We start from the raw sequence: 25,507 nt of genomic DNA on the forward strand, positions 1-25,507 counted from the left end.
GGCTTAAAAAAGAATTGACAGGAACAAGACAAATAAACTTGATCAAAATATCCATTTAACCATCGCGCCATTATCAATTTTTAGACAAAGGTATCAACTCCTTCATTATCGAGGTAAAGGCATGTGCACTCTATACCTCAATGCTGTAGACAAGGTCGGCTTCGAGGCGATCCCAAGGATATGTGTAATGCAGTTATTAGATAATCAAGGAGAAAACAGAAATCACAGAAAATGCACTACAAATGGGAGAAAACATCAGGATTGCTACTGGTGTCTTTTTAGACAATGTTACCTCCAAGTTATAATATTTGGACTAGCAAATTCTAACAACATGGTATCTTTCAGTTTCCCAGGTTCCCAGTTCTTTAATGACTTCTCAACAGATTCCTATTTGCGCGACCTTTTAGAGAGGTTTGGGGCTAAATGGATAGTCTATATAGCCCTTTGGGTCTTTTGGAGTGTAGAATGTTTCCCGCTGGTACGGAGTAAAGGCAATTCCGTTGGCGATCCGGTGCGGCAGGTCTGGATTTGCCAGAAAATGGCGACCAAAGGCAATGGCAACTCTGTTCGGGCGGTGGCTCTCAATGGCACGAGACGCAGAATCAGCAGTAAATCCTCCTGCAAGAATTACCACAGTGCTGTCTTGCAATGCATCAAACAAGAAGCTGACATTTTCGCTCGCAGTTTCAATTGTCGCGGCGCCAGAGATGCGAGGCTCCACTACGTGCAGGTATGCAAGCTTGAGAGGTGCCAGCTGGCGGAGAAAATGAGAGAATTGCGCCTGGAGAAGCTCATCCTCCATTCGCATCGCTTGAAATGGGCTCCAAGGACTGATGCGATAACCAGTGCGCTGTGCACCAATAGCCTGAGAAACGGCGGTGGCTACTGCTACGCCGAAGCGAGAGCGATTCTCAATGCTGCCTCCCCATGAGTCCTTTCGGTTGTTGCAAGTGTCCTGAAGGAACTGGTCACATAGGTATCCATTGGCTCCGTGGATTTCAACACCATCGAACCCAGCTTCCATGGCGTTTTTCGCAGCTTGGACGTAACTATTGACCCAGTCGCCAATTTCCTCCTCGGTAAGCGGGCGCGGAATAGAACTTGTCGATGAGATTGGGATATCACCGCTCGAGATCACTTTGTGGCCGGTCTTTTTGAGAACTTCCGGATCGGCAGCTCGGCCCAAAGCCCACAGCTGGCAAAAGATGTAGCTGCCTCGAGCGTGCACACTGTCGGTAATGGTTTTCCACTGCTGGATCTGCGCATCGTTCCAGATACCGGGCACGTTCTCAAAACCTCCAGCCTGTGGTGAAATGAAGGTACCCTCGGTGATGAGAAGAGTCCCAGGGGTTGAGGCTCTCTGGGAGTAGTAGTCACGTACGATATCAAGGGCCACGTGGTCATCGTCAGCCCTGTTACGTGTAAGAGGAGCAAGAACGATTCGGTGTTTCAGACTCATGTCACCGACTTGCAGAGGGGTCAATAGGGCTGCCATTTTGTGTGCTGAGGATGGAGACTAGAATGAGCTGTCCATGTCTGAGACTGTGCAGAATTGTGTCACTTAAAGTACCATGGTTAATTGACTTTAGTGGTCTGAATAACATCCTCGGGGACTTTTGTCATCATCGCGCCTGGCAGCGGATGAATTCGAATGCCTGTTTGTCTCGCGTATCATGCCAGAGAGAGCACATGTGTCAGAGAGGTAACTGAGTCAGAAATCGTATGTCAGTGGTCATCAATAATGTATGGAGCGGTAACTTACCGCCCATGATACGCAGTGACCCGCTTGGCTTGGCGTTTTACATAATAATTTGGTATCCTTGGCATTACGGTTGGCATCATGTATCAGAGCCATCCACATGATATGATTCGTTCTTTCTCTTCACTCAGCCTTTTGGTCCCTTGGTTTTGCTTGATCTCAAACTCAATTTCATTCACCTGATCTGATTGCTAGTCTAGTCTTTGCCGGCTTACTCCGACATTCAATGATGGATAACTTGTGGAAATCATCTAGCTATACTGCTGGACAGGGTCCGCTCCAGGAATGTCGGTAGCCGTTGCAATCGCCTCATACTTTTCAAGGATCGCCAGAGTCGAACGACATTTTGTCCGCACAGTCGCTATTGCATCCGATCCCATAAATATCCGAAGAGGCAGTTCCGTCTTCCCTAGCACGGACCCTTCCTGTCGGACAACATCACGGGCTAATTCTACCGCTCGCTTCGGACATCCGGGCTGTTTTCCATTCGTTTGCTGCTGGCGTGTCCTCAGAGTCTCCACCACCGTGTCATAGTCGGCTAGCGAGTCGGCGGGACGTGTAAACTTCGACCTTCCATCTCCAAGTATATTGGTTCGAAATTGACCAAGCACCAGTAGGTGCACCTTGATCCCGAACTGCTTGACTTCTTCGTGTAAACTCTCCACGGCGCCTGAAGCAGACTCAGTTAGCCGGGGCTTCTAATACTTGGCCGGATGGCAGGAGAATTAGAACCACTCTACCTTCCAGAGCAAATTTCGAGGCGCTATAAGGTCCACCGCCTGCGACGCCTAACCAGCCAGCAATACTGCTCATGAAGAGAATCGAGCCCGACCGGCGCGGCCGCATATGCTTCAGCACTACTTGAGTGAGCCGCATCGGACCAAATACATTGGTCTCAAACTGATGCTGAAGGCTTTCCATTCTAAACGGACCGTTAATCTTTATTCTTAAAGGATACTTGTCGAGTCTTACTGGATTTCTTCCCATACGCTGGACATCACATATCCCGCGTTATTGACGAGCACATCAATGCGCCCGGAGAAGGATAGCGCCTCGGTGACTTTGCGCCTGATCTCTGCCTCGGATGCTGTGACATCGAGTTGGAGCAAGCGCACGTCTCGGTGGTCTGCGAATTCCCTCAGGGAGTCGATTTTGCGAGCGGTGGCAATAATACGATCACCCCTTTCCAGGACGGCCGGTATGAAAAGCTTCCCAAGCCCAGAAGAGCAGCCGGTGACCATCCACGTAAGTTGCGATGGCAGGGGATTGTCCGTGCTGGCCATTTTGCACTCAATTGCGTTGGAAATCATGCTTCAGATGATGACGGTCGAGGCGGGCAAGGGTGTATTAAATAGAGGTAGGTAAGCTTTGCCTACTGGACTACCAATAGACTTTGGTCCGTTGTAAATGGACGGGGATTGGTACATTTGATTTCCGTAGTAACAGTACTAACTCAGTAGTTATTTTCTTCATTCTTACTCGACCACCTCGTGACACAACACATAATAATAATATCGTCCATGATCCAGCGCCAAACGGGTCGTGTACAGAACTAGCTCGGGTATGAATGACCCTTTTGGGTGTTCGGTATGTAATCAAGTTTGCCTTCTCCGGATTGTCTCCGCAGTCCCCACCTCTCTCCATGCACGTGTTTTCTCCGTTTCTTTCTACAAACACGAATGCTATCTGATCTGCTTTCTCGAAATTGACAGTCTTTTCACATTCCACTAACTTCGCCATCTCATAACGCGACAGTGCACAATATCCATTTTAACCCAGCTATAATTCAATCCGACCATTGTGCAAACCCCCAGTGACAGCCAGATCAGCCCCGGTTGTATAAGAAGAGCCACTGCATAAGAAGTAGGCGACTGCCATTGCCAAGTCTCCCGTTTCCCCGATTCGACCAAGAGGAGGCACATTCCGAAACACATCCTGTAGCTCAGTAAATTGCTTGGACATATCAGTGGCAATGAATCCCGGAGAAACCGTGTTCACCCGTATATTCAGGGGAGCTAACTCGGCACCAAGCGTCTGACCCAGGAGCTTGATTGCAGCTTTAGTGCCACCGTACATGGAAACTCTCTGTGCCGGAATAGCGCAATGAGCTGCGATGGATGCGATCATCACAATTGACCCTCCAGTTTGTTGCTCTTTCATTTGTCGTGCAGCTAACTGGGCACAAAAGAAAGAACCAAGAACCTCGAAGCTGAATCAGATTTGTGCGATGTCCATTCGGCGTTGAAGACTCACATTGACGTCTAACAGTTTACGGCATTCATCCCATGTGTGATCCAAAAAGGGTTTATCCATCGCCACCCCCGCCGCCGTAATACTGCATCCGGCCCCTTAGTGATGCTGCGCTGTCCAGTCACATCTTGGAGAGAAGACTCACCAGTTGTCTATTTTCCCCAAATCATTCACGCATCGATCAAATGAGGCTTGTAAGCTCGTCATTTCGGTCACATCCGTACTAGCAAGTCACGAGAAATTACTAAATTGACCGTGAGAATATGGGATATGAAGACTCGTAATAGAAGCCATACTGGTAGAACTTGAATCTCGTTTTGTATTTCGTAGCGAGTTCCTTCAAATCTGTCTGCGGCTCGCGTATGTCCATCAAGACAACGTCACTTCCGAGGTCCGCAGTGCTTTCCGCGAGATCGAGGCCGATTCCACGAGAACCTCCTGTTACGTGCGAGGATAATTAGTATAGCTTCAACGAAGTGTCTAAGATACGCCTACACACTGAACTTACCCGTTACGACTGTAACTTTGTTTTTGAGGGAGAGCTTCGATGCCATGAAGCTCTGACGGGTCATACCAGAGTCTCCTGTTGTGTAGGAAGCCATAGAGTGAGACGATTTGACTCCCAATGGATTGAAGCATGCTTCCAGAGAACGACTGTGCCTAGTCAGTCTTCTCGGGAACTTGAGGTGTACCTTTGTCCACCACATTATCCTGTCTGTACTTGTCAGGGCTGTCGTGGAATGCCGATTTGAAACTGTTCCCTGAGTCCTTATCTATTAAAAAGTTATTAAGTTTTATATACTCCGAACATGTACATCAAAGGTGGGCCATTGTTCGGAACCCGACAAGCAAGAAGTCACACTCCACTGCATCTTCCCCGCATGATACACCCCGGGTTTCAAAATCCGGCGCAACGATTGACGCTTTTAATACTCCACTTGCTTTAGCGTTTCCTTCCCAATGAGTACAATACGCAAAAGAGATTGCCTCACAAGCGATGTCCCTCGGGCTTGTAATTCCGACTACAGTCCACCGAACTCACGATTGGACGTATCGAGCCCATTATCCCAAGAACTCTGTGTGGTTCCCCTCGGATGGCATGCCTCTACCAACCAGATGTGGATAATGGTAGCGGTTAACTCCACAGCCGAAAGTTTGACAACGCGGCTCCATGCTGTGCTTTCAGAATACTCGGGTTGGATAAAGTGAACAATCTTTAACCAACCCGGCGTTTCAAAAACGGCGCCAGATATCAAGCCGAAGCTCTATGATACTTTCGTGTTGATATCTGCCTGCTCAAATCCTACCCCGGCCTCACGTGGACTAACCAACAACGTGATGTCCCTAACAGCGGGACCCTACGCATTCTGACTCGTAACCACTTAGTCATACCCAGCTTCCCGATATTTTATGTCATCAAGACCTGTGGCGAACAGTGAGGATATAATTAGGATCCAGATTTTGTTGGAGAGATCTCACATTCATTTCGCAAAAACAAAGGCACTTTCAAAACACGTCGATATGACTACCCGAATCAACCATAATTTCAAGCATGTTGAGCTTAGTTATGACAAAGAGCCGAATTTACAGCCCTGCATTAAAGTGTCGGTCTTCTTCAAGAAGCTAGATTCAATTTCATACGACACTTTTTTCGAGCACTGGCAAACCGTTCATGCAGACCTTGCCGTTGCAACACAGGCATTTCAAGCACATATTCTCCGATATGTCCAGGTAAGTTCGATCCAGTCCTAATATTGATCCCTGTTTCCGTGGCACTAATACAATTGAACACGCTATAGCACCACCAGACACCAGAGATGAAAGCTCGAGCTCAAAGCCTCGGAGAGAACGTTCTCGATTACGACGCTTGCGCCCAGCTTTGGGTACGGACCTGGGATGATTGGAGGAAATTTTACACAAGTGAAGAATATGCTGCTGCCCTGAGTGATGACTGCAATCTCTTTATGAAACTTCCTATGACATATATGGTCGGGGAAGAGAATCTGGTCGTGGGCGAATCTCCGAAGGATCTCGGCGGTAAAGATGGATTGCAGCTCCACCTATAGGACAGAAATAGCCAGCTCTCTGCTCTCTTGCAGCATGCTTCAGTGACCATAGATAGCCTGGACACTCTACTTGGGCATCACCTGTTCTGCTACTGAGGAACCAGCGTCTCTGTTTCCATCTTGAATCTTACTATGACTTATTGTGACCTATCCTATTCTTCGTACTTTTTTTTTTCTTATTCATCCTTCCCATCTACAGATATTAACGAAGGTATGAACACTTCTTCTGCATGTACGGTCCTAGCATGCAATACGCGGTCACTATTAGAGTATTAATCCAGTCACAGATGAGTTACTGAGACCGGACTACACTCTTGGCCTTTAGTCTATCCGGGAAGGCCTAAAGTAGCTCCTTTCATCTGGCATTTATGGTATTTCAAAATGCATATCTCGGACATACGGCTAATATATAATTAAATCGTTTATTGCGTACTACTCAGTTGGTATTTATGTCGTAAAGTTTCTGGAGAAGAACGGATAAGCGAGAAAAGAAATAGGTCAGCTGGGTACTACTTCAACCTAAATCCCCACCCCCTTCGCCTGAGCACAAGATCTGACCCATTTCTAACCCGCAATTGTGACTGCTTTGATGTTTTGATACTCACTTAGCCCATACTTGCTTCCCTCCCGTCCAACCCCGCTTTCCTTAACCCCCCCAAACGGGGTTTCCGCCGCACTGATCACGCCTGTATTAACACCAAGCATCCCGCACTCCAGTCGCTTTGCAACACGGTGTACGCGACTGATGTTTTCACTGAAGATGTAACCTGCCAAGCCAAATTCCGTGTCGTTCGCTAAAGCAATCACCTCTTCCTCATCAGAGAACGAAAATACTGCCGCCAACGGTCCAAACGTCTCCTCTTGATAGACAAGCATATCCTTAGTCGCGTTGGTAATAATGGTCGGCTGGTAAAAGTACCCAGCGGGTGCTTCAAGTGGTTTAGCCCCACCGTATCGAAGCTGCCCACCCTTTTTGATCGCATCTTGCACTTGGATTTCGACTTTCTCAAGGGCAGAAGCGTTGACGAGCGGACCGTGAGTTACGCCGGAGTCAATACCACGTCCTAACTTGAACTTCTGCACGCGTTCGATCATTCTCTGAGTGAAGACCTCTAAAATATCCTCGTGAACAAATATTCTGTTTGCACAGACACATGTTTGACCCGAAGATCGGAATTTGCAGATCAAGGTCCCTTCGACAGCTTTGTCAAGATCTGCGTCATCGAAAACAATCAACGGCGCATTACCACCGAGTTCCATGCTGACCCGTTTCATGGTTCCGGCAGCGAGTTTGGCGAGCAGTTTACCAACTCCTGTTGATCCAGTAAAGCTCAGCTTCTTGACTAAACAATGGGTAGCGAGCTCCAAGGACGCGCTGCGATCTTTCGTCGGAACAACGTGTATAATGTCACGAGGGAAGCCCGCTTGTAAAGCAAGTTTAGCCAAAGCAATCGCACTGAAGGGGGTCTCGCTCGGAGGTTTGATCACAACGGAACATCCGGCCGCAAATGCTGGGGCAATCTTTCGAGTGATCATGGCGGCGGGGAAATTCCAAGGGGTGATAACTCCGCATACTCCAACAGGCTGTTTGGTGGTAATGACCGTTGCATCTTTATACGAAGATGGTATAACATCGCCATAGGACCGGACAGCCTCTTCGGCAAACCAGGAGACAAAGGATGCGGCATAATTTATTTCACCTCGCGCCTCTGCGAGAACCTTGCCATTCTCGAGAGAAAGAATACTAGACACTGTACATACATAATTAGATCATCGTGAAAGAACTGAAGGAGCATGCTTGAACTCACAGTCTTCGACGTTCTCCAGGATTAACTCATTCCATCTGCGAAGAAGGGAGCCTCTCTCCTTCGCTGTAGTTGAGGAGTAATATTGCTTGTATCCATTATGGGCACTCTCAATCGCCTCCCTGAAATCTACTCCACTAAGGTTCGCACAAAATCCCAGTATTTGGCCTGAGGACGGCTCATATACTGGGAATTCTTTCTGTGGGAAAGCATGCCTCCATTGGCCATTCAGAAGACCTCGGCCGTCGAACAAAGATGGATCCCTCAGTTTGACTGGGAAATTTATGAAAGAGTTATCCATTGTGGTGTGTTGATGCAATTGACGACAATAGGGGCTGCAGAGACTTTGCCGAAATACTGAGACAACTATGTTCAGGCGTTCGAAGTTTTGCGTATACTTATATGTTTTACGCGCATATAATTCGGAACAGTCACCAGCTCTCGAATAGTAGAGAGCCGAAAGTTGGCTGGTTGACCGAGGTCGAAGAAGGTATGTAGCCGAGGAACATCACGGAAATGCGCATTCTGCACGCCGTACACGACCAAATCCGTAATCGCCGAAATCCTTCAACTTGACCAAGTGTATCCTAGAGGTTTCCAATTTAGGTATGGAACGCAAAACGATGTTTTTGGAAGGTTACATTCAAACTTTCCTTGATTAGCTTACTCCTGTTCATAATCCTAAATGGCGCATTTCTGAACAGATACCGATCTCGTTCGAGATATACTGGTTCCCGCCCACCAGCTGTCCATAACGTACGCTTTACGCCCTTGTCAGCACGCTTTGCATTAAATTTAGCGAAGTCGGATTTTCAACCGTGAATAACAACAGAGGTACGTTACGCTACTAGTTGATTGTTTAAAACACGCACGGTCATCAGCTCGTCCAAGCGTAGGACAAATAAATTTCTCGTTCTTCAAATCCAAGGGTCACTTGAAGCACGACCAGCTCGAGAGATCCACTGATCTGGGTGTTTCCTCTAAGACTCTGTCAGCCGCCATACGTTGGAAAATACCGTTTATCTTGATTGCCGGGATTGTAAATCCCCGAAATTGACCTGGTGACGCTTTTGGTTAAAGGTAGTTTTTTCGGATGTCGTACTAACTTTCTACGGAGCTACCACACTCGCCACCGCTACCTTGCGTTGTTGGATTCGTCTGGCTATGAATGGGGAACGGTCAAATGAGACATCACGGCCTTCAAATGGTTGGCATTGTCTCTACAATTATGACCTATCACATGCTGGAGAGAGGAACGCTATTTTCTTTTCAAAAATCATAGTATTTTAACTGGACAAAAACTCTGTTTCTTTGAGCTGGTCTCTTAACTTGCCTTCAATAATACCATCTCAGAGACCCCATTTTCAGTATATGGTACGGTCTATCATGCATACTGAATACTTCTAGCTCATCAGTCATCGATCCACACAAAATATTTCGCAAGGAATGAAGTTTTCGACCCCGATCCACAAGGTTCGCGCCTTTATTTGCCTGCCTCGAAGATGACCTTTTGGCATCGTGCGTGATTGAAATCATCGTAACTAGAAACATTCAGCAATTTAGTAATTTATCTGGCTCCGGGCAAGGAAAAATGACATACGCTTGGACGGCTTGAGATAGTGGGCGTATATCACACGTCATGAATCTACAGAGGTTAGCCTCTCTTTGCGAACCCTTTGCGGCAGTGATTGATCTTACTCCAGCACATCTTGTTTCTTTTCTAGTAAGCTCATTGCCGGGCCAAAGATACCTTGATATACAATTTAGCCAAAAGTTCTGTGGAAGACGGGGAGGAAGAAGACCACTCACTTCGGACTGGGCACCGTCCCATTTGCAGGTACAGATTCTTTCCGTAAGCCTCGTTTCCTGTCCATGGAATGGAGCCATTGTGGACTCCAACGCTCGATAATTGGCCCCATGCTCGTAGCATTTCGAAGGCCATCCGTAAGGCACTGCTGTGGCCGACTACTTCAATAGCCACATCCGCTCCCCGCTCCTCGGTGAGTTCTTTCACGCGCTGTCGGAGTCCTTGCTCGTTCTTCTGGAAGTCCCACGCTTCAGCTCCAAGTTGACTCGCAAGTGCAAGTCGAGACGGGACACTATCAATAGCTATCAGATGCTTCGGTTGATACTCAAGAGCACTGATTAGCGCACAGATCCCTACAGGCCCACATCCGAACAGAAGCACTGTACTTTGGCGGATTGTATCTTCCTTCAGGCCGCGAAATGCGTTTTTTGCGGCAAAGTAACCAGTGGGGAAGATATCGGCCATTAATACTAGCTTCTTCTGATCGATGGTTGACGGAGCGTGGAAAAGTGTCGAGTCAGCTAGGGGAATCCGCACATACTCGGCTTGTCCTCCGTCTAGTACAGTAGTGCCAAAAAGCTTGCCGCTAGAGCAACGTGATGAAAATCCACGAGCACAATAAAAGCAGACTCCACAACTGACTGTAAAAGGCGAGACTACCTGGTCGCTAGGGCGGAAGAGTCGTACTTCGGATCCAACCTCGGTCACCTCTCCGGTGAACTCGTGGCCCATGATAAACCCTGTCTGGGACGGTTGGTGGCCGCGAAAGACATGCAGCTCACTGAAACATCATTAGTCCTTGAGAGACATAGTACGGGCTTGCGAAAATTGAAGTCATTTTAGTACTTGCCTACCACATAGAGCTGTGAAGCGTACCTTTAGCACGACATCTCTGGGGTCCTCTATCTTCGGCTGCGGACGCTCTTCCAGCGTGACTTGCAGTGGGCCCTTAAAAACAACACACTGCATAGGGGATGGTTCTAGAGAATTTTCAACGGAATTCGAGGGAGAACGAAAAGAAAAGTGGAGGATGCCGTATATCAAACCGCCGAAAAGGTAAAAGGCTAATATTTATTAGTTTCGGGTGAGTTCGGACCTAATACGACTAACAATTTATAATGCACGGGTCATGATAAGTGGCCTATGTTCAATAAAGTTGAACATATGCGCTCGCTAATGCCTCTGTCGAATATTCGGGAGTTACGACTGTGTCTAATTTCCCGCTGAAATGTGTTCTCAACCACTACCACGGACATAGTGCCCGACTGAGTCATGGCATTACTGTAAGGTGTAGTACGGTAATCTTCGGCTAGATGCATTTCCCCAGATACCATATGGGCCCGATGTTGATAGGCCCGCTGTTAGAGTTTCTTCCTTAGTCTGTCCCACCCACCCCGAGCCGCCCAGCACATCTTCCCCAGTTTTCATGAGGTATACACGTACAATACCCCGCGTCAGATTCGGCGACTCGCCCCGCTGGAGCAATTCCCACGGAACTGCAATCCCGGCTTAGCTTTAATCCCTATCCTCTTGATCAGGACGTTTCATTATTGGTGTCCATTAGTATTAGCTTATGCTTTCGCGACTGCAAACCTTCTAAACTCATTCATGACACTTTCACAGGGATGAAGAGATCCTTAACTTTATTCGACGGCGTCTTGGACGATACGAAAGATGCTATTGGGGGAGCTTCACTCCCCCAGTCTTTTGCTATAAGGACGTCTGTGTAGCGCTTGTTTGGCCAGTTCGAGAAGGAAATCTGCTTTTCGAGAGTCACTACTCACTCATCCTTACTCTCAATCAATCTGACGCCACCTGTCAATATGATTACGCTGAAGTTCGTCAAGGGGAAACCCCTTTATCGCTTGATGAGTTGGTGTTGTTGTATAGTAGGGTATCCTCCCTGTTACTTCACAAGATACACAAATTAACTTCTCTCACTAGGCCTTCGGGCTGTACGGGTATGTGAACGCCCTCAAAAAAATGAAGCATCTGGCAACAATCCGCTAAATCAAACCAGGTACGATGCGGGGGTTCTGGGTGGTGTACAAGAAACAAAACCCTTCCTCGATGCGCTCGGTGTGAGTATCTACACAGACCTTATCGACGAGCCGGTAGTGACATTTGCTCTAGAACCCCACTGGGGCCTATATCATCCCATTGGTTGCCTCTAGTTATACGTTAGCTGCGACAGTCTGCTCTCTCTTGGTTTCCCTTATCGGCATGCCCGTCGGTCGGCGTGGTTGCATTCTGCTTGGTGACATCCTTGTTGTCGTGGGAGGTATTCTACAGGCTACGTCTTGGTCGGTCGCACAAATTATTCTTGGTCGGGTGATATGCGTGCGTATCCATTCTCTATCCGACAGTCAAAATATGCTAATATACTGAGTGTGTCTAGGGTTTCGGAATAGGGGTATGATCAGACATGATGTGGAAATTGGACACTGTTCTGACTTGGCTCTTTAGTTCATTTCCTGCGCTGTTCCAACATACATGGTGGGCAAACCCGGTTCAAAGAGGGCAACAGGCAGAAAGCTGACTATATGAACAGGCGGAGATGAGTATTGAAATCAAAAAACGCGGCCCGGAGGTAGCTGTACAATGCATATTCCTTATTGGGGGATGTGCCGTGGCCTACTGGGTTGACTTCGGATTCACTCGAATGAACAACCAACTGTCATGGGTAAGTATCGCCGGCATTTGTGTTGTGCTTATAGAATTATTGAAGAAGCCTTGCTTATAAAAAGACGCACTTAGCGATTGCCTATTGCTTTGCAATCACTTTTTGCCTTAGTCTCAGGGTCTTTCATGTTTCTGCTGCCCGATACTCCACGATGGTACTACGCACGTGCCCGACATGAAGAGGGTGACGACGTTCTTTCTCGTCTTCATGACCGTCCACTCTCGCATCCTGCCGTTCAGCACATGCGGCATGAGATTCTCGACTCTCTCAAGTTGGAAGAAGAACAAACCAATCAGTTCAGGGTTCTGGATCTATTTTGGGATCGTAGTAACCTCAAGACTGGCAGACGAATTCGTATCGCGTTTATGATCCTCGCCCTGCAGCAAATGATGGGTATGTACCTTAGCGCTGCCAACACAAACAATATTTCACCTTCTTTATTTGTATCTCACATGTTCTGGGTTATAGGGATCAACATTTCTGTGTACTACGCGACGATCATCATTAGCCAAGCAGGCGTCTCCCCGTTCCTTGCGCAACTCTTGGCTGCGGTAATGACCACGGTCTTTGCTCTCGGCGCAACCCTTCTTCCTTCTACTATTGAACGCGTTGGCCGCCGCGCAGTTCTTATATATTCAGCTGCGGCGATGACGGTCTGCCTTGCAATTTTCGTTGCAATGATCGGGTCATCCAACCCAACTTTGGCGAAGCAGTGGACCGCCATTGCCTTCATTTTCATATATAACTTCATCTTCGGTTATGGCTGGATTGGTGTATGCTGGTTATACGGGCCCGAGGTAATTGCCCATTTTCACGCGAAGTCTGAGACAGTGCTGATACGAGATTTCTGGTTAAGATTGCCCCTTTGAAGTACCGGCACGTTGCAGGTGCGGCATCGGCTTTTGGTGAATGGCTATTTTCATTCATCACCGTATTTGCTGGGGGTATTGGCCTCCAGACCGTCGGCTGGAAGATGTGGATTTGGTGTGTCCTCTCTTGCGCTGTGGCAGTGGTCTTCGTTTATTTCATGTGCCCAGAGACTACAGGAAAAAGCCTCGAAGAGATCGATTTAATTTTCAAGAGTGACTCTGATGAAATGCCTGGTGCGATTGCCAGCGAAGATACTGTGACATCCGAGAAGATTCACAGTACCTATGTGGAATCAGTATAACTGGAATGAGGACCTCTGCAATACTGTGTCAGGTTTATCCATTTTTGTGCCTAGTATACTATCTTTTTGGTCAGATAACGAGCTGTATGTCAATGAGGAGGAATAAAAGATTGAGGGATTCTACCAACTGGGGTCCGATAATCGTGTTTAATTGTGGCAGACGCCAAGCTCATGCCTAGGTCGATCAGCGATCCCCGCATAAACCTAAGCGATTGTTCTGTCTCGTGAGGACGAGCCCTAGCAGCAGGATCGACGATTTCTGATATAGCGAGGATAGTTAATACCATAATAGGCTGTGGAGTCAAGGTGAAAAGAAGACATGTGGTGATGGGTGGTTGGAGATCATAAGTTGGTAGATGGGTGGATGCCTTAGGTGTAAGGTGTCAGACGATGATGATGATGATAGGTTCTATTCGGGACTGTTGCGTGAGCCCCTTGCGTCGGGACCACGATATTCCGTGCTGAACATCGCACACAATTATCGCCTGGCCTTCCCCTCCCTCGAAAAGAACATCGCCGTTTCGAAGGAGAGCCGGGCTCTCTCCGCGACGGTTTCTTCAAGAGTTCCTTTTACGATGGTGCGTCATAGTTCGGCGGCCCCCAGTCTAACCCCTGGGGGACAGACCACCCTGGGCTCCTCGATCTATCCGGCAGAGTATATATGGAATTCCCTCTCCGACTCCCAGCGGGACTCATTCATCTCTACCGTTTTCGCGTCCCTTGTTGCGGGCGACGGGCAGCGCAAGCGCCCACGTATAGATCTCACTACGGAGGAGGATGCCGACCATGGTAGGGTCCCGTCTCTTGTTTTGCCTATCCTCCCCCGCTTCCCTGGCCTCGACCGTGCTGCAATCATAGCCGTCTTCGAGCACACCTTCCGCCCAAAGAAGGACCTCATAAAACTGCGTAGCCCCGAGTTTAAAGTCTCGGCACTGGATGGCGAGTCTTTCGACTTAAAATCTACTTCATCTGGCCTGCAATTGCGTTAGGTGATCTCAATCAAGGATTGGGGAAACGACGCAACCCTCTGGGCCCATTGCTTCAGCAACTACGTCGCTGTCTGGTGTGAATTCTTCGCTGCAAAGCACCCGGTATGCATCAGTGGGATGGTCCTCTTCCACCGTCGCATTTGTGACCTTGCCAGGGCATATAAATGGCAGGATTGTATCCTGCAAATGGCCCTAGACCACCACCAGATGGTTGTCGATAAAGGCGACCTCGCCGTTTCTCTTAGTGACTAGGAGATTGGGAAAGCCCTCGAAAGCTCCTACCTACGCCCGGACAACGTACTCCCAGCGAAGACGGCATCGACTACTCCAACCACTCGGTCAACGCGCTCTACCGCTGCCCCAAACAACGATACTGTCATCTGCGAAAAGTTCAACACTTCTGCCGGCTGCCACTGGCGAACATGTCACCGCCGACACATCTGCTCTAAGTGTGGCAACGACCATTCCGTGATAAGCTGCAGAGTCAAACCAGCGAGTTAGGACTACGCTAGGGGTGGCCCTGATATAGCTCAAACGCTATCGCCGCCAACTAGCTGGCCAGCCCCACGTCCTAATACTTCTATTCAATTTATGGTCTTCGACCCCTCCCTCCCGCCTATGCGTGATTCCACTTCCCCCTTCATCACCTCAGCGTGGGAAACTCTCCTAGAACACTACCCTGGCGACCTTGGGACTATTTGTAGCGGTATCCTTACATTCGGTTGCCGTCTCGGTTGTACGACCCGGCCGACAGACCGTCGAACTCCGAACCACCGCATTGACGAACCCTCTCTTATTACCCAGAAGCTCTCCCATGACCTATCAAGTCGTCGGGTGCAATTATCCACGGGTCCCGTTGTTGTTTCCCCGCTAGGGCTGGTGCCTAAACACGACGGGGGCTGGCGCCGGATCCATGACCTTTCCTACCCACACGGTCGCAGTGTCAACGAGTCTATCCCTGACTCCGCCTCTGCTATACAATATATCTCTATAGACAACATCTTCTCCCTTATACGCACGTCCGGTCGAGGATGCTACATCATCAAACGCGACATTAAGGATGCCTTCCGCAATATCCCCGTCGCCCCGGCTGACCGACCCCTCCTAGCCTTCTCGTGGGATGACAAGACATATATAGAGTGCTGCCTTCCATTCGGCCTTACAACTGCACCCTTCATCTTCAACCTGTTTGCCGAGGGTCTTAACTGGCTCCTAACTGCCTATTTGCCCTTGGCCTCTATCGTGCATTACCTTGATGATTTCATCGCTATTTTCCCTTCCTCCGTAGGAAGTCTCTCGAAAGCTCTTACCACTTTCAATACCGTATATATTCCTCTTACGGATGCGCTGGGCATCCCACGGAATGACTCGAAAGACGCCGCGGGTACCGTGGTCAGTGTCCTTGGGGTCGAAATCGACACGTCACTTCTGCAGGCCCGCATGCCTCACGACAAGCTAACACGCGCATCTTCCGAAGCCGCGTCGCTACCACAGCTAGATCGTGTCTCGCATAAAGCTTTGCAACGTGTCGTCGGTTTCCTCTAACATTGCTCAATGGTCATCCGTCTCGGCAGAGCCCGCCTTCAGTCGCTCTACAGCGACCTCGCTTCCTTCCCGTCTCACCAACGCTCCGTTCGCCGCCTATCCCATGATAGCCGCGGGGATCTTGCCTGGTGGAGGGACACTCTCCCGTTATTCAACGGCATCCATTTCTTCAACAAGAGCCGCCCCCCAGTTGCCCTCTACACAGACGCGTGCGACTTAGGTCTGGGCCTCTTCTTCTTCTATGCGTCCTCCTGGGACTCCGCTAGGGACTGGATGTCTGCAGCGCCTCACCTGCCTTCCACCCATGCGGCAATTGTGGACGCCTCCTCCGCCTGCAGCGACGTGGCCCACATTAACATCAAGGAGGTCTCCGCAATCCTGCAGGCCTTCCTTCTACATAGCCCCCATTGGGCTCATCATCGTGTCCTCGCTTTCACAGACAGCGCCGTCGCATTTCATGGCCTGTCTAAGCAGGCACTCCGGGGGCCGGCCCATCGCCAACTGCTCAAGCTTCTCAGCGTAGCAGCCGCCCTTGACATCGAAGTCCAGCCACACTGGCTACCTTCATCAGAGAACCTGCTTGCTGACGCACTATCCCGTTCCGATTATAAGACCATCGCTGACATTTGCCCACAGTGGACGAGCTCCTTTCCCTTGCTCCGCCCGCCTGGTTCTGCCGACAGCCAATCTTCGTGAATGCTGGCCATGCAAAGCTGGTTTGGAATGGCCTTGCAGAGGGCACTAGGAGAGGATATCGCTCTGCACAGCGCTCGTATGTCCGTTGCTGCGCTCTTATAGGAGTACAGCCGTGGCCAGCCACAGCCTCGGCAGTCTACACTTGGCTAACGGAACGCCTACTGGGCGCGGGCGGCTCCCCGCCTGTGAAGCCCGATTCAGCTATGTCTGAGCTCTCGGCTCTCCGCGCGTATCACATCGATAACGGTCTGCCTGATACAATTTTTGACCTCCACGCAAAGCATTTTCGTCGCATGGTCGATGGCGCTCGCCGGCTACAACCACCCCGCCGAAAACGGATTCGAAACCCAATTTCACGCGCCTCAATCATAACCCTTTCGAGTAATATCTCACACCTCCCTACCCAACCGCGAAGGCTCTCAGAGGCCCAGAAAAATGACCTTAATCTTGCCGTGGCCGCCCGCGTTGCCTTCGCCGGATTCCTTCGGTTGGGGGAATTTACATACTCAGCTGCCGACCTTAGAAACACTCAAGTCTTCACTGCTACCAAGTTAACCCGCGGGGATATCAGGTTATCCCCCACCATGGACCACGTCCTCCTCACGTTAAAGAGAAGCAAGACCGACCGAAACCACGAAGGTGTCAATATTGTCCTTGCAGCGACAAACGATGCTGCCTGCCCCGTTGAAGGCCTCTCTAAGCTATTCCTCCACGACTCACAACCCACGACTGCGCCCTTATTTACGCTCTCCTCCGGCCCTTTCACCTCATCCGCCTTCCAACGTGCGGTTATCTCTAAGCTCAACCGCGCCGGGGAAGATACCACGGGACTTAAGGGTCACAGCTTCAGGAAAGGGGCAGCACAACACGCCTACAACGCAGGCTTAAGAAATGACCACATTCAAGCCCTCGGGAGATGGTCTTCCGAAGCATTCCGCCTTTACTTCACGACACCTACAACAACACTATGCGCCTGGAACCGTCAATTCCAGACCGGTCATCCAACTCCGGTCTCATCTTCCATACCACCAGCCCCTCCACCATCCTCTTTTGGCCCACCGGGTCATTTGGGCCCGCCTGCAGCCCTCACAACGCTGTAGCCCTCCATCAACGAGGCCTACATCGCCAGGGTTTAGACCGCAGGTGCCCCGTTTGGGCCAAAATATCTTATTCGTCTCCATTTGTGCCAGTGTAGCAATGTTTGGAATAGAATATGATAGTCCAGCAAGGCAATACAAGTTCGATGAAAAGCTCTGAGCCAATGCAAATTTGACAAACAACATCATATATCCATTGTATATACTTCCTTCCCGGTACTTGAGGTTGATCGACCGGAAACCCAAACACTATACGGTACAAGCAAGCGCGTTCGCCAACAACTCCAGACAACCAGAGAAGTGATAGGCGAATGTGCAGACAAAGGGCAAGATCACATGTCAATCCGCTGTATAATCAGTACACCACATTCGACCGATCGTCTGCCTAGCGAGGCACAATTCGCAACTCAACGGACAGTACCGCTGACCCCTTCGTTGGTGTGCGCTTAAGGGACTTGAGGTCAAGTGGCCGCATAATATCTCGAAGACACAGGCGGTCGTAGCAAAAATCGAGAAGCGCTCGCTAAGTCTGAAGGATATATAGATCCAACAATCACATTGACAAGTAGTGGTACAGTTCTGTGATCTAATACTGTACAACATCAGTTGGACTATTTGTCTAGAGTCCAAGATTTGACAGCAAAATTAACAGTGGTCGCGCGACAGAGGGTGAGTCTCACCTGTTCTCACCCATTTCTCACCCTACCCTGTCTATTGCGCACTCACCCCATCTCACCCCTACTCGCACGGCCACAAAACGGCGATCACCCATTTCCACCCCAAGTTAAACTACCTGAATTGCTAGGATTGGCAAATCGTGCGTGGCTTATGTGTCCCGACACTTCTAGATATTTCCCCAGACTACTTGTGACACTTGCTCACAAATGACTGGATTGATATTCCTTATTGCTCTTGGTGTTTGGATCGGGTTTATAGTTTTTGCACTGTATCGGGAGACTATCTGTACAGCTTGACGATATACCGCTAGCATATAAGTCATACGTCTCTCCAACAAATCTCACCACAACATCTACCTCTCAACGAGTCTACTCCCTCTCCTCTATTCCCTTTGATAATCCCTAGTTTTACACGCTCTTCGTAGCTTTAAAATCAGTACGACACGCGTCTTGACAAACTTCCTTACATATCACTACTTGATGCATAGTAGTACCATTCCACCAATTGTTCGATCCATGAACACAGGTATGACGTCGAAGGACCAGCTCCCCCCTATGCTGGGGAGTTTCACATTTCTGGGTGGAAGTATCAAACGGCTTGTCATATGATGTGACTCAGTATATGATATGATATAGTTTTGAACAAAATATAGGGATATAGATCGTCCAGCCATGATTCCTGTCGGGATGTATCCTCCCGTCAGAATAAGCAAAGACATGTTGTACGTAATCTTGCTAAGCTGCGGCTCCCGCCGCATGGATTCAGGGGCATTGGACGAGGACTTGGAACACACATCTATCTACATTTTGAATCAATTGACTTTTTGCTTTACGGCATAACACTGTCCACTTAACTGTGTACACAGTACCTAGCTGGTGATACCAACAGTTACTGAAGTGAGGTATTTAAATACTGGTAGTTCCGAAGCGCTGGTGGGACCCTGAATGTTCCCCCGCCTTCTACTTACCAAATCCTGATCGGAATAACAAGTTTGATCAATAGGGTTTCCACGATGGCGATTGGGGCGGAATATGAATGCGTAGATAGCCAAATATTGGTGAGCTGGAAATATTGATTGATTTGAGTGGGAAGTATCAATTATGAAGAACAAAAGTCGGTGTATACAGCGGTATCATAATGTCAGTCCAAACCGGGGGTGCCTTGAACGTTATCACGCACCCTGTCAAAGCTTTGACAATTCTGAACGGCGAAAACTTCCAGATCAGAGACGACCCCATATAATCTGAGTTGTCTCTCATCGACAAATTGAAATTTTTAAGCGAAGCGTATGGAATCCCCTCCCATCATGGTGCACCTTGTGAACGGTTAGAACCTTGCTCGCACATAATGCTAAGCCTCGCTAGGTTCTCCCCGAAACCTATCGCGGCCTCCCCGGTAGTAGATAAAATGTGATCTGTAAGTTCAGCTCCGCTATATGAAATGAATATTTTCAAGATGGAGTGGCACAGTTCCAGTGGAGGAAATAGACCACTGATGATGAGACGTGCGGTGACGACAATACATTCCAGATCTTGATTGTCTCCATTCTCACCCACGAGCTTCGTGAATAGACTGGCGGACGCATACTGTATATAATTTTCCGAGGCAAAACCCGATTTGAGTTCTGATATATGCTTGTCGTCGGACAACAGAACGGTTTCGATATAGCGAGCCACATCATTGTAGTTGATTTGAAAACATAATTCACTCTGGTTAGAGTCTAAGAACGTGTAAATGTCAGATCCAATGCATTTTGGGAGCGGAATATCCATACACCACTCGCTTATTATCGTAGTCAAATCATTTTTTGAAAGCAACAGTTGGCTATGGCCAAGTGGCATTTTAAAAGCCGCCAATTCCCAGAATTGATCTTTTCGAGGATTGATTTTGTCCAAAACGGTCCAAAGCCCTTTAGAGAAGGAGACAGTTTGACGGCTTATATGCAAGTCCCAGTTTTTAACCAGTTAAATTGAAAGAGGGGTGGCGAATATTGACGTTGGTGCTGTGGCTTACAGTTGTGGCTTACAGGGCGCGTTCAAAACCTAGTAATGTAGTCATGGTAATAAGGACCAGCCCATGGTCGCGACAATCTGTAGAAATGGTAATTTACGAAGACAAGGTAAATGACATTGTAAGAGGACATTGAAGCTTGGCTATATTAGTTGAGCGGTTAGAACTGAGAAAGCTGATAGGTTTCGAGCATTAAGAGGCGGCGGCTTTTATACAGATCCGGCCTTGCCTGACAATCTATCGCACATGTGATATTGAGACCGGCAGAAACTCGGAAGCGAAAGCGTCGGGTTTGCGGATGGTTTCACAGTGGCTTGAAACCGCATTGGCATACAGCCATGAAGGCTACAAGAGGCCTTCTAAATGTCTGGAAACAAGTCTTTAATACGCCTTGGCACTACGAGATCTATTGGCCGAGAGCGCCGAAATTGCTCTAACATTCCTCTGGAGTCGCCCAACCACGGCACTCGGGCATCCCTATGTGGGTTCTAGACCGTACAACCCTTTGCGACCGGTCTCTACCAAATAGCCAACGGATCCGCCAACCCCGCAAAATTAGCTTATCAGTCCCAACCTCCTCAAATATGGCGTTTGGACGCTTCATGATTCTCCGAGGTTTTTGATTGATCAGTGTCTTAAAGCGCACGGTCAGTCAATGGGTACTGTGCAAGCAGCCAAGCTGTGCGGTTCGTGCCACTTAATCATGATTATCTCCGGGTGGAATCATTCTAAAAAGCGATAAGTAGAAAAGTGTCCATAGCTAGCGCCATGGTAATATGGTACCATGGGCGGAAATCTGTCAGGTGCAAGATATTCCTCGTCAGCCGGGCGTTGGTATCCAGGCTATTGGACGGTAAGTCATCGTCAATCGGGCGAATCAAACTCTCGGACATCTTTCGGAGTACGAAAGCAAGTCTAATTCCCATCCTCCCATCCAGACATTAGAAAACTAGACTATAGATTAAATATTCGAGGAGAGTGGCCTAGAGCTATCGCTCCCAATTCATAGCAAGTCCACCTTGGACCGCGTTCAGCACGTGGGATTATGAAATTGAGAATGTCACTGTCTCCAGGCTTCCAGTGCCTGTCGCGAAGGCTAATTGTTGCGATGTAGGGAGTACCTATATAAACGCAAACTTCAACCAGGGGCGAGGTGTACGAGCGGAGTAGTAAGCAGTCACGTAATTTTGTTTATCCGTTCAAAACTTGCGCCTAACAGGCGAGTAGACTTACGGTAGACCTGGTTGCTGACATCCGATGGCAGGAAACTTACAAGGGATGCGACGTGGTCGTCCGATACTTGATTGCGATTCGCCTTTCTGAACTAGTGGCTAAGAGCGGAGTAACCAACGTGCTTTTTCTGATAGCGCGCTTTGTCAGCCACGCCAAAGTCAACAGATGGTCATGGGGATATGATATTTTGAATAGCAAGAAGGGAAAAGATTATCGGTCAATAGCCGGGTGGTTGCCTCCCGGGTGAGTTTAGGGTGAGTCGCCGCTTTAGCGTCGCGCGACCGACCTAGTGTGGGCCAGGCCCCACGAACTGGTGATCTTCACGCCCGTGGGCGCCAATCAGCTAATCCATATATAAAAAATACATGTCGTCACTGGTGTCAGGCACAAGCAAGCTAGGCGCCGAAATGTCACTTCCTCGGCCGAAAGATGACTTCTGAGGTTGAAATATAAAATTTGTGGCATAGTACGATTTACTGTAGCGACACATTTTTCTAGTAGCTCCCTCCCACTCGATTATAACTCCGTTGCCGACACCTTTTGAGTCTATCGACATGTCTCTATCGAGCCTACCAAACGAAGTCGTCTTGATAACTAGCGAGAAATTGATAAAAGAGAGGGATTTTTTTGCTCTACTGAGGACAAACAAAAGATTCTACCGGCTTTTGCTTTCGAATCTTTACAAACGCAATGTTATTTATTCTTTGAGCTCGGCTCTTCCATGGTGTGTTCACCATGAAAATGAAGAAGGGGTGCGGTTATTTCTTTCGCATGGCGCATCCATCCACCACCCGGAAATTCTCCTTCCTCTCAGGTGGGAGTTCGATGAGGATTTTGGAGATGTTTTACATTTCGCAAAGACCCCAATCATAGCTGAACTTCTTCTCAGCCATGGAGCTGATGTGAACATGTGCACCAGTTTTGGAAACACCCCACTACATATAGCTATGCAAAAGGGTCAACGGCCGTTGGCGGAGGTCTTGCTTAATTATGGAGGAAGGGTTTAAGACAATAAAGTAGGAGTAACTTCGGTTACTATATGTTGAGGTTTCAGCAGTCTTCAATACCGCTTAAGGCCTTATCCGTGCCCTTCGCTACGCTGCGACCCACCCATACGCTCCCGCATATGGGTGCGCCACGCTCCCTTCATAGCCACTCGACCTTCATAGATTTTTGAATAAACCATGCGATTAATCAACCAAAACTAGCTAAAAACACGCAATTAACCCATAAAAAAAGAGCTCTCCGTTATCCTTCGCTTCCTTCGCACTATCCTTTGCCCTCTGAATAGTCTCATCCGATAGTTGTGAAGGCTTGAAGCCGTACGCCTTCTCCGCTGCCTTATCAATCCTCCGCTTCTCTGCAGCGTTTTCCTTCTCCTTCCGCTCTTTAATTGACCGATTCGCATCACGAGGGCGAAGGATACCATCCTGGCTTAGCGTTTTAACCTGCCGCTTAGTGTATACACGACGTTGGGGGGCTTGCGCAGCTCGAATGCGCCGAATCGAGTCCTGCGTCATAGCAAGCTCTTCAAGCTTCTCTCGCTGGTGTTGGAAGATCCTAGTGAGATTTCGCTGAGCTTTCGCTGAGCTTTCGCTGAATCAGAGGCGATATCTCTTAGAATCTTCGCCTGATTCCTCTCGAGCGCTTCGATAGTGTCTGGAGGGCTATTTTCTATACTAGAAGATAGCGTATATAGTGCTGGAGATGGTGTACGATCGGCCGATCGAAGCTCCGGTGCATATAGATCAGGAATACCGTAAAGTGAGCCTTGTACAAGACTATCTACGATATCACAACCGTTAACTGGCCAGATACCACTATCTTTGAAGGAATCGCGAATAATTCGCGGGTGGAATGTTCGCTCACGAATCGGCTGGATAATCCGTAGAAATTCAGCCTTCCCGTACGGTCGGCCACCCCAAAATGATAGCTCATTATTCTCGAGCCGAAATTGCTGTTTATAATTCAAAAAGGGCTTCCCGTCGAGCGGTTGACAGAGGTGTGTAGAATGCGGTAGAAATGCGAATGGTACGATCGCATACTTCTCGCATTTCTCTAGAAATTCGAGAGTTAGATGCGCGCCGTTCCCGTCGAAGATAAGGTACCGCTTCTCGCCCGGTAGTAAGCGATCACCAGCAGTCGCATTGATAAAATACCCTAGCCAGCACAGGGCTAGTTCATCAGAAATCCAGCCGTTCGGTGAAATTGCAGTGCCGGTATTAGGTGGAAGGGCTTCGCTACCATCGTACCAGGCTTCCTTGAAGTTAGATCCGCTACTCTTAAAGATAAAGAGCGGATCCATTAGCCAGCCGTCAGCAGCGATACATTCAACTGCTGTAATAGTTTCGCCTCGATCAGTTTCAGCTAGATCAGGGCAAGCTAAGCCAGAGCCGATAACCTTTCTCGATCGCCCTTGACCAGGTTGGAAGCCGCATTCATCAAAGTTGTATACTAAACGCGAGGGTACGCCATGGAGTAGCTGACCAATCTGGTCGTACTAATGCTCAAGGGCGCTCGCATCTTCGGCTTGGATTCGCTTCGATTCCTGCGGACTTCAATTCGTGACGCAGCGCCCCCCTGCGGAGTCTCTTGGTATCGCAGTTGTCACTGCGGAGTTCACTTGATAATGCAGAGCCTGCCCTGCGAGAGAGCGCATTTCTTCCTTCAATGGGCTCATGCCAGCGAAAGCCAAGACTGATGATAAGTCAAGTCTGCAATTAGAGAAGATGACCGTGACTGTCTTGGAGGATGAGGATGGAAGTCCTGAATTTTCTAGACCGGTTGTGGAGCGTCCTTTTATGTATTGTCGCCTACGGATGCTCGTAGCAGCCAGGTATGCAAAATCTATGGGAGAAGTGGTGGACTGCACTGTAAACCTGTAGGAAACACTTCATTCTTGCCGTTGAGGTGATTCAACATCCGTTGAAGTATGCGATCTAGAGTTTGCAGCTAATCTCGCCAAGCGCCCCACTTCGAACCGTGGCGTGCATGAATCTAGACGGGGCCACCCTTGGAATCAATCTTGGCGGTTGCATCTCATATTCAAGATGTTTACGGTGAATCACCTTCAACAGTCGTTGAAACAAACGTTGAAAAGTGCAAATAAATTTTGAGAAAATTTTGCAATCAGAGTTTTTCCTGGGTCGTTCTATGGAGATATGTGGATGGGACGTTTCTGTCTCGAAAATTATTGTCAGTTTATACACTCTCTTCCGCACGTCTTGGCTGACTGTACGGTCAAAGATCAAACCTGCGAACAGTCTAATAAACCAGGTCTTTTGTCTTTCCACCCGTGACACCTGAGCCACAGTCGCAACAGCAAACATACCATGGCACTTCCGGCGGCGACAATTCAAATGCAGCGTTGCGGCGTGTAGAAGTTGCCTTCGATATTTCCTAGGCCTTCAGCGTTATTTATCCGGCCATTTGGCTGAAAAGCCGCATGCATGCTGGTTCCGGACTGTCGGCGCGGCTTCTCGCGTCATAATAACCTGAAAGCCCATCACAAGGAGGCGGCAATCGCTACGTGGTTGCCCTTGATCGGATCTCTTGTGGATGCAGATGAGGAACCAGGTCGCATTGACTAGATGATTCCAGCATATGCTTGCTATTTGAATTCTTTTGAATATTTACTAGGGACGTCGTGTGGGGCGATCTCGAGCGTCCTGACTGCTAATTTAAAACATAATTCAAATTCGATAGAGTTTTCAGTACA

At 48.7% G+C, this 25,507-nt stretch overlaps 11 protein-coding genes across 11 annotated transcripts; 5 read left to right on the top strand and 6 right to left on the bottom strand.

Moving 5' to 3' along the window:
• Positions 1 to 403: 403 nt before the first annotated feature.
• N7496_005677 (alkene reductase) lies at positions 404 to 1,495 on the bottom strand (the record flags this gene model as incomplete). The annotated part of the gene is made up of 1 exon (XM_056698606.1): positions 404 to 1,495. One exon carries the CDS (start codon positions 1,493 to 1,495, stop codon positions 404 to 406), a length of 1,092 nt encoding a protein of 363 aa, XP_056557131.1.
• A 515-nt stretch (positions 1,496 to 2,010) lies between these two features.
• N7496_005678 (SDR family oxidoreductase) lies at positions 2,011 to 3,042 on the bottom strand (the record flags this gene model as incomplete). Its single annotated transcript, XM_056698607.1, has 3 exons — positions 2,011 to 2,429; positions 2,500 to 2,681; positions 2,732 to 3,042. 3 exons carry the CDS (start codon positions 3,040 to 3,042, stop codon positions 2,011 to 2,013), a joined length of 912 nt encoding a protein of 303 aa, XP_056557132.1.
• Positions 3,043 to 3,538: 496 nt separating this feature from the next.
• On the bottom strand, positions 3,539 to 4,611 carry N7496_005679 (uncharacterized protein; the record flags this gene model as incomplete). The annotated part of the gene is made up of 5 exons (XM_056698608.1): positions 3,539 to 3,961; positions 4,013 to 4,094; positions 4,155 to 4,232; positions 4,306 to 4,447; positions 4,518 to 4,611. 5 exons carry the CDS (start codon positions 4,609 to 4,611, stop codon positions 3,539 to 3,541), a joined length of 819 nt encoding a protein of 272 aa, XP_056557133.1.
• A 919-nt stretch (positions 4,612 to 5,530) lies between these two features.
• N7496_005680 (EthD domain-containing protein) lies at positions 5,531 to 6,075 on the top strand (the record flags this gene model as incomplete). Its single annotated transcript, XM_056698609.1, has 2 exons — positions 5,531 to 5,740; positions 5,809 to 6,075. The coding sequence occupies 2 exons, from the start codon at positions 5,531 to 5,533 to the stop codon at positions 6,073 to 6,075; spliced, it is 477 nt and encodes a 158-aa protein (XP_056557134.1).
• Positions 6,076 to 6,639: 564 nt separating this feature from the next.
• Positions 6,640 to 8,181, bottom strand: N7496_005681 (NAD-dependent succinate-semialdehyde dehydrogenase; the record flags this gene model as incomplete). Its single annotated transcript, XM_056698610.1, has 2 exons — positions 6,640 to 7,826; positions 7,884 to 8,181. 2 exons carry the CDS (start codon positions 8,179 to 8,181, stop codon positions 6,640 to 6,642), a joined length of 1,485 nt encoding a protein of 494 aa, XP_056557135.1.
• Positions 8,182 to 9,363: 1,182 nt separating this feature from the next.
• N7496_005682 (uncharacterized protein) lies at positions 9,364 to 10,546 on the bottom strand (the record flags this gene model as incomplete). Its single annotated transcript, XM_056698611.1, has 5 exons — positions 9,364 to 9,421; positions 9,481 to 9,525; positions 9,579 to 9,630; positions 9,690 to 10,468; positions 10,542 to 10,546. 5 exons carry the CDS (start codon positions 10,544 to 10,546, stop codon positions 9,364 to 9,366), a joined length of 939 nt encoding a protein of 312 aa, XP_056557136.1.
• Positions 10,547 to 11,510: 964 nt separating this feature from the next.
• N7496_005683 (sugar porter family MFS transporter) lies at positions 11,511 to 14,530 on the top strand (the record flags this gene model as incomplete). The annotated part of the gene is made up of 12 exons (XM_056698612.1): positions 11,511 to 11,576; positions 11,632 to 11,648; positions 11,708 to 11,768; positions 11,821 to 12,027; positions 12,086 to 12,100; positions 12,154 to 12,183; positions 12,239 to 12,370; positions 12,445 to 12,763; positions 12,839 to 13,167; positions 13,227 to 13,518; positions 13,616 to 13,625; positions 13,948 to 14,530. 12 exons carry the CDS (start codon positions 11,511 to 11,513, stop codon positions 14,528 to 14,530), a joined length of 2,061 nt encoding a protein of 686 aa, XP_056557137.1.
• Positions 14,531 to 15,121: 591 nt separating this feature from the next.
• N7496_005684 (uncharacterized protein) lies at positions 15,122 to 16,075 on the top strand (the record flags this gene model as incomplete). Its single annotated transcript, XM_056698613.1, has 1 exon — positions 15,122 to 16,075. One exon carries the CDS (start codon positions 15,122 to 15,124, stop codon positions 16,073 to 16,075), a length of 954 nt encoding a protein of 317 aa, XP_056557138.1.
• Positions 16,076 to 16,084: 9 nt separating this feature from the next.
• On the top strand, positions 16,085 to 16,771 carry N7496_005685 (uncharacterized protein; the record flags this gene model as incomplete). The annotated part of the gene is made up of 1 exon (XM_056698614.1): positions 16,085 to 16,771. The coding sequence occupies one exon, from the start codon at positions 16,085 to 16,087 to the stop codon at positions 16,769 to 16,771; it is 687 nt and encodes a 228-aa protein (XP_056557139.1).
• A 203-nt stretch (positions 16,772 to 16,974) lies between these two features.
• N7496_005686 (uncharacterized protein) lies at positions 16,975 to 17,871 on the top strand (the record flags this gene model as incomplete). The annotated part of the gene is made up of 1 exon (XM_056698615.1): positions 16,975 to 17,871. One exon carries the CDS (start codon positions 16,975 to 16,977, stop codon positions 17,869 to 17,871), a length of 897 nt encoding a protein of 298 aa, XP_056557140.1.
• A 5,126-nt stretch (positions 17,872 to 22,997) lies between these two features.
• On the bottom strand, positions 22,998 to 24,312 carry N7496_005687 (transcriptional regulator family: Centromere protein B DNA-binding region; the record flags this gene model as incomplete). The annotated part of the gene is made up of 3 exons (XM_056698616.1): positions 22,998 to 23,374; positions 23,608 to 24,243; positions 24,291 to 24,312. 3 exons carry the CDS (start codon positions 24,310 to 24,312, stop codon positions 22,998 to 23,000), a joined length of 1,035 nt encoding a protein of 344 aa, XP_056557141.1.
• Between the last annotated feature and the right edge of the window lie 1,195 nt (positions 24,313 to 25,507).

This window comes from Penicillium cataractarum (genome assembly GCF_028827025.1).
Source record: "Penicillium cataractarum strain IBT 29864 chromosome Unknown utg000004l, whole genome shotgun sequence".
NCBI lineage: Eukaryota > Fungi > Ascomycota > Eurotiomycetes > Eurotiales > Aspergillaceae > Penicillium > Penicillium cataractarum.